Below are 6069 nucleotides of genomic sequence, written 5' to 3' on the forward strand. Positions count from 1 at the left end.
CCGGGGCAAGGGCGGAGCCGGTGATGGGGGGAGAGGGGGATCCCCTGCCCAGGCCTGAATCCTGGGCCAGAGGCATCAGGCCTGGGCTGTTGGCAGAACCAGTGATGGAGGGAAATGAGGGTCCCCTGCCCAGGCCTACACCTCTGGCAGAGGCGTCAGGCCTGGGCAAGGGGCCGATCCTGGGATTGGGGGGTGATGGGGGTTAACGCCTGAGGACTCCCAGTATGTGAGGGGGGGCAGGCTGGGCTGAGGGACCCTCCACACACACACACACACACACTCAGTGCACGAATTTCGTGCACCGGACCCCTAGTTAAATATAATTGTCTAAAATACTCATGCCATTGAAATATAAACTTGCTACACTGAAATAAATGTGTATAGTAGAATACAGTTTTCATATATACCTTTATGTATTACCTCATTAATGTCACAATGAAGCACAGTAAATAAAAAACCTGATTTTCAGTCCAGCCAGTGTAGCTCAGTGGTTGAGCATCGACCTATGAACCAGGAGGTCACAGTTTGACTCCCAGTCAGGGCACATGCCCAGGTTGCAGGCTTAATTCCCAGTATGGGATGTGCAGGAGGCAACCGATCAATGAGTCTCTCTCATCCTTGATGTTTCTATCTCTCTCTCCCTCTCCCTTTCTGTCTAAAATCAATAAAAATATATTTTAAAAAACAACAAAAAACACACCTGATTTTCAGAGAAGTTAAGTAACTGATTATAACGATAGAACCAAATGGTTCTGATCCAGAGCCCATACTCTTATCCTACATATTAGTTTTAAATTTTCTGAAATAATAATAGCAGTATTAAAAATATTACTGATAAATGGCATGTACAATATAATCCCATCCCATACAAGTATATGCATACAGAACTATTCCTAAATGTAGAAGTCAAAGCATGTGCAATAATATTTAATAGTATCAAAGATTTAAAAAAACCCTTTTTCTTCTTTGATTTTTTTAAATATCTACACTTTTTCTAAAATTTTCTGCATGTTTACTTTTGTTTTTTTATAGGAGTGAAGGGTATTTTCCCATAAAGTTTTCCATAATAGCAGCATAGATGAGCAGCGGAGATATAGTATGTGTCAGTATTTTATACTATTGGACAAATACCATAATAATACTTATACAGTTTGAACAGATGTTGCATTTGAAATATAACAACAGTAATCAATATTATAGTTACCTGTGATCCGATTTCTATACACCCCTGTCCCACAGCTTTAGCAAACTTCTCTTTAAATATGTATCCAATATCTTGCACTCTTTTCAGGATACTTTCCATTGGATTCACTGTGCAGTTCTTAAGAAGAAAAACAGAAATATTGAGAATACTTTTTAATCAAAATTAACATATTGTCTATACTTCACTAGCAATTAAGGAAATACAATCAAAATTACAATGAGATACCACCTCACATCTATTAGAATGGTTATTATCAATAAGACAAGTAATAACAAGTGTTGGAGAGATTCACTGCTGGTGGGAATCACTATGGAAAAGTGTATGGAGGTTCCCAAAAATTAAGAATAGAGTTACCATATGTCCCAGAAACCCCTTGTCTGGGTAGCTACCCCAAAAATTTGAACACATTTATTCACAAAGATATATGCACCCCTATGTTGATTGCAGCATTATTCATAGTGGCCAAGACATGAAAACAACCAGTGTCCTTCGATAGATGATTGGATAAAGAAGGTGTGGTACGTATATACAATGGAATACTACTCAGCCATGAGAAAAAATGAAACGCTGCCATTTGTGACAACACGGGTGGATCTTGGGAATATCACACTAAGGGAAATAAGTCAGAAAGAAAGAGTTAAGAATAATGTGATTTCATCCATATGAGGGATATAAAACTGAAAATAACACATGAAAAAACAAGATAAACAAACAAGCAAAAACTTATAGTCAAAGACAACAGTAGAGTGGTAATCTGAAGGAAGAGAAGTGGGAGGGGTAAACAGTAAAAGGAGTCAAATATATGGTGATGGAAGAAGATTTGACTTTGGGTGGTGAACACACAATACAGTATACAGATGATGTATCACAGAACTGTTCACTTGAACCTATATAATCTTATTCTTCAATGTCACCTCCAACAAGTTTAATTAAAAAATAAAATTGTGCCGAAACCGGTTTGGCTCAGTAATCAATAAAATATATTTAAAAAAAAATAAATAAAATAAAATAAAATAAAATAAAATTGTATTACAAATATGTTTAAAAAGATGACAAGACCTAAATAGTCATTTTTCCAAAGAGGACATACAGATGGCCAACAGGTACATAAAATGTTGCTTAATGTTGCTAATCATCAGAGAAATGCCAATCAAAATCCACAATGAGATAACACCTCATACCTGTTAGAATGACTATGATAAAAAGATAAAAAATAACAAGTGTTGCTGAGGATGTAGAGGAAAAGAAGCACCATATACTGCTGGTGAAAATGTAAACTGGTGTAGTCACTATGGAAAACAGAATGGAAATTTCTCAAAAAAACTAAAAATAGAACTATCATAATATCCAGCAATCCCACTTGGTATTTATCTAAAGAAAACAAAAAGACTGACACAAAAAGATGTCTGCACCCCATGACCATTGTAGCATTATTTACAATAGCCAAAATATGGAAACAATCTAAGTGTTCATTGATGGCTAAATGAATAAAGCAACAAAAGTGGTATATGTGTATATATAGGATGCCCAAAAAAATGTATACACACATTTTGAATAATTATAAAGACAGTGTTTATTAAAATACAACTCATTTTCAAAATTGAGCTATCAGGTGTTAAAATGTGTATACATATTTTTGTGATGCCTTATATTTATACACAGGTATATATAATTCATATACACACACACACACACACACACACACACACGCACACACACACATATATAGATATACACACACTTATCTACACACACAATGGAATAATATTCAGCCATAAAAAAGGAAATTTTGCCATGTGCAACAAAATGGATGGATATTAAGGGCATTATGCTGAATGAAACAAGTCAAACAGAAAGACAAATATCCTATGATCCCATTTATATACATAGTATTAAAAATAAATAAAACAAAAAATATAAGCTCATAGATACAGAGAATAGACAGTGGTTGCCAGAGGTGTGTGGGGTGAACAAAATGGATGAAGGAGGTCAATGGTACAAACTTCCAAGTATAAAATAAATAAGTCATGGGGTTATAATGTACAGCAGGGTTGAGGAACACTGGGCTTGTGGGCCATAAAACTCCAAAAATAATCTGGTCTGGCCCTGCTAAGGCATCAGTGGTGAGTTAATTAAATGTTTGACCAAATATAGTAGGCTAAATTTTAAGTTGATATATATTTTTTAAATATATTTTTATTGATTTCAGAGAGGAAGGGAGAGGGAGAGATAAGATAGAAACATCAATGATGAGAGAGAATAGAATGCATGCCCCCTACTAGGGATAGAGCACACAACCCAGGCATGCGCCCTTGATCAGAATTGAACCCAGTACCCTTCAGTCGACAGGCTGACGCTCTAACCACTGAGCCAAACCAGCTAGGGCTTAAGTTGATATTTTGTATGGCCTGTGAATGATGTTATGAATATCCAAGTGGCACCGTGGCAGAAAACCAGTTCCCCACCCCTGCTGTATAGCATGGTCACTATATTTAACAATATTACATTGCATATATGAAAATTGCTAAGAGAATAGGTCTTAAAAGTCTCTACCTCAAAAACAAAAATTTTGTATACTTGAAACTAACAATATTATTATGTATCTATTACACCTTACTAAAAAAAATGAAACAATTACCAAAAACAAAAAAGAGCCTCATATGCTCTCATAAATTACCATCAATTAGGAGTTACATTAGAATGTATGTTATGCCCCAAAAAATCAACTGATAAAAATGAAACTAAGATTTGAGCTTGGTATCATTTCCTAATTTAAAATTGTGCTTTCAGGAGAGTCCAAAATGGCAGTGTAAGTGGAAGCTATACTAACATATTCCCAGGACTAAACTGAAATTACAACTAAAATACAGAAAAACCATCCTAAATAATCAAATGAAGACTAGCTGGAGAGAATCATCATAACCAAGGATGGAAAGTGAAGACCACATAGAGACTGGACGAAGTGTAGAGGCACTAAAGGGCTGGCCAGGCTCCCACAGAGAGCAGCTGAAGTTCCGGAGGGATATCTCAGCAATGGGGGGCTTCCCACTGAGAACTCTGGGGTCTAAACCCCAAACTAGTCCTCCAGCTCAGAGTAGCAGAACTGAGAAAGGTGCTCACGCAACATCTGGCTGGTTTGCTATCTGCCAGGGTGGCCAGCTGGAAATACAGGCACCCACGTAAAGGGCCAAACACAAAATTTCGTATGCAGCCACTCTCCTTGGGCTCTGGCAGAAGGATGGTAGAGTGAACTGGAGCTGTGTGAGGAGAGTCCAGGGTTGGGGGCTCTGGGATTGGAGCTTGGAGGTCATCTACCCTGGTTTCCTGTACTGATTCATTTCCTCACGCTTTAGAGGACATCTTTCTCTGAAGACCTTTACCATCCAGACAGCTTTTGCCTGGGGAGTGGGGGTGGGATAACTGACCCACCCTATTGGAAAAACCCTTGCCCCACACTGTGGAATTGCTGGAGTGCACTAAGAGACTGTGAAATTTCTGAGGCCCATTAAGAGAATAACATTCAGCCTGCAGGAAGAAGAAACTGCCCCACCATATTGGAAAACCTCTTGCACCTCCCTGTGGTCCAAGGCCTAAGGCTAATCAAGACTAAATAACAATTAGGCTATAGGCAGAGGTGGATCTCTGTAGGCTTTGAGTCTTTGCTTGATCCTCTTCTGGCCCAGGGCTAGGAAAAGCAGACCTTGGTGCACATTTTTGTCCTTTCCAAAGGCACCAAGCCCCAGAAGAATGAGCCACAAGCTATAAATTGCTAATAGTTCCAAACAGGGTACCCAGGGCCAGGCACAAACAGCATCTGACATTGTCCTGCATTAGAGATTGGGAGTGGTAGTAGATCTAACTCATGACACAAACCCAGACAGACAGCCAAAATCAGGACAGAAAAAATCAAGCCCAAATGAAAGAATAAGAGAATTCTCCAGAAGAAGAGTTAAATGAAACAGAGATAAGAAATTTATCAGATACAAAGTTTTGAATAATGATGGCAAGGGTGTTCAAGAGCATGAGAAAAGATATAGTAACTAAGAAAAAAGTCATAAATGACATAGCACTAATAAAGAAGACATAGGAGGGAATACACAACAGATTAGTGAAAGCTGAGTATGGGATTAGTGAATTAGAAAACATGGTAGAAAAAAAATCATCCACTCAGAGAACCAAAAAGAAAGAAAAAGAAAAAACAGGTGGACAGCTTAAGGGAGCTGAGGGACAGCATGAAACATAACAATATTTACATCATAGGAGAACAGAAGGAAAAGAAAGTGAGCAAGGGATAGAGAAACTATTTGAAAAAATAATGGCAGAAAACTTCCCTAACCTGGTGAAGGAAAATGTCACACAATTTCAGGACGAACTGAAAGTCCCAAGCAAGAACCTACACAGGCCCACACATAGACATATCATAATTAAAGTGCCAAAAATTAAACACAATGAGAGAATCTTAAAGGCAGCAAGAGAATAGCAATTTGTTACCTACCAAGAAGCTCCCATAAGGCTGTCAGCTGATTTCTCATCAGAAACTCTTTGGGCCAGAAGGGAATGGCATGAACTAAAAGCAAGGATCTGAAACCATGATTACTATATCCAGCAAGACTATCATTCAAAGTAGATGATGAAACAAAGAGCTTCTCAGACAACAAAAGGCTAAAGGAGTTTATCACTACCAAGCCAGCACTGCAAGAAATGCTAAAGAACTGCAGTAATAAGAAGAAATACAGAGAGAAACATAGCAATAAACTATTAAAATGCCAATAAATAAGAACCTACCAATAACAACCTTAAATATAAATGGATTAAATGATCCAATCAAAAGACATAGGGTCACTGAATGAATACAAAAACATGAC

At 37.8% G+C, this 6069-nt stretch overlaps 1 protein-coding gene across 4 annotated transcripts in view; it reads right to left on the minus strand.

Moving 5' to 3' along the window:
• The window catches only part of RB1 (retinoblastoma 1), a 191125-nt gene that overhangs the window by 94295 nt on the left and 90761 nt on the right, over positions 1-6069 (minus strand). For all 4 annotated transcript variants that reach the window (XM_006762735.2, XM_015563260.1, XM_015563259.1 and 1 more), the window contains one exon: positions 1205-1321. In XM_006762735.2, the coding sequence (XP_006762798.1) occupies positions 1205-1321 (117 nt within the window). The remainder of the gene's footprint in view (positions 1-1204; positions 1322-6069) is intronic.

Source organism: Myotis davidii, unplaced genomic scaffold (assembly GCF_000327345.1).
Source record: "Myotis davidii unplaced genomic scaffold, ASM32734v1 scaffold679, whole genome shotgun sequence".
NCBI classification, from domain to species: domain Eukaryota; kingdom Metazoa; phylum Chordata; class Mammalia; order Chiroptera; family Vespertilionidae; genus Myotis; species Myotis davidii.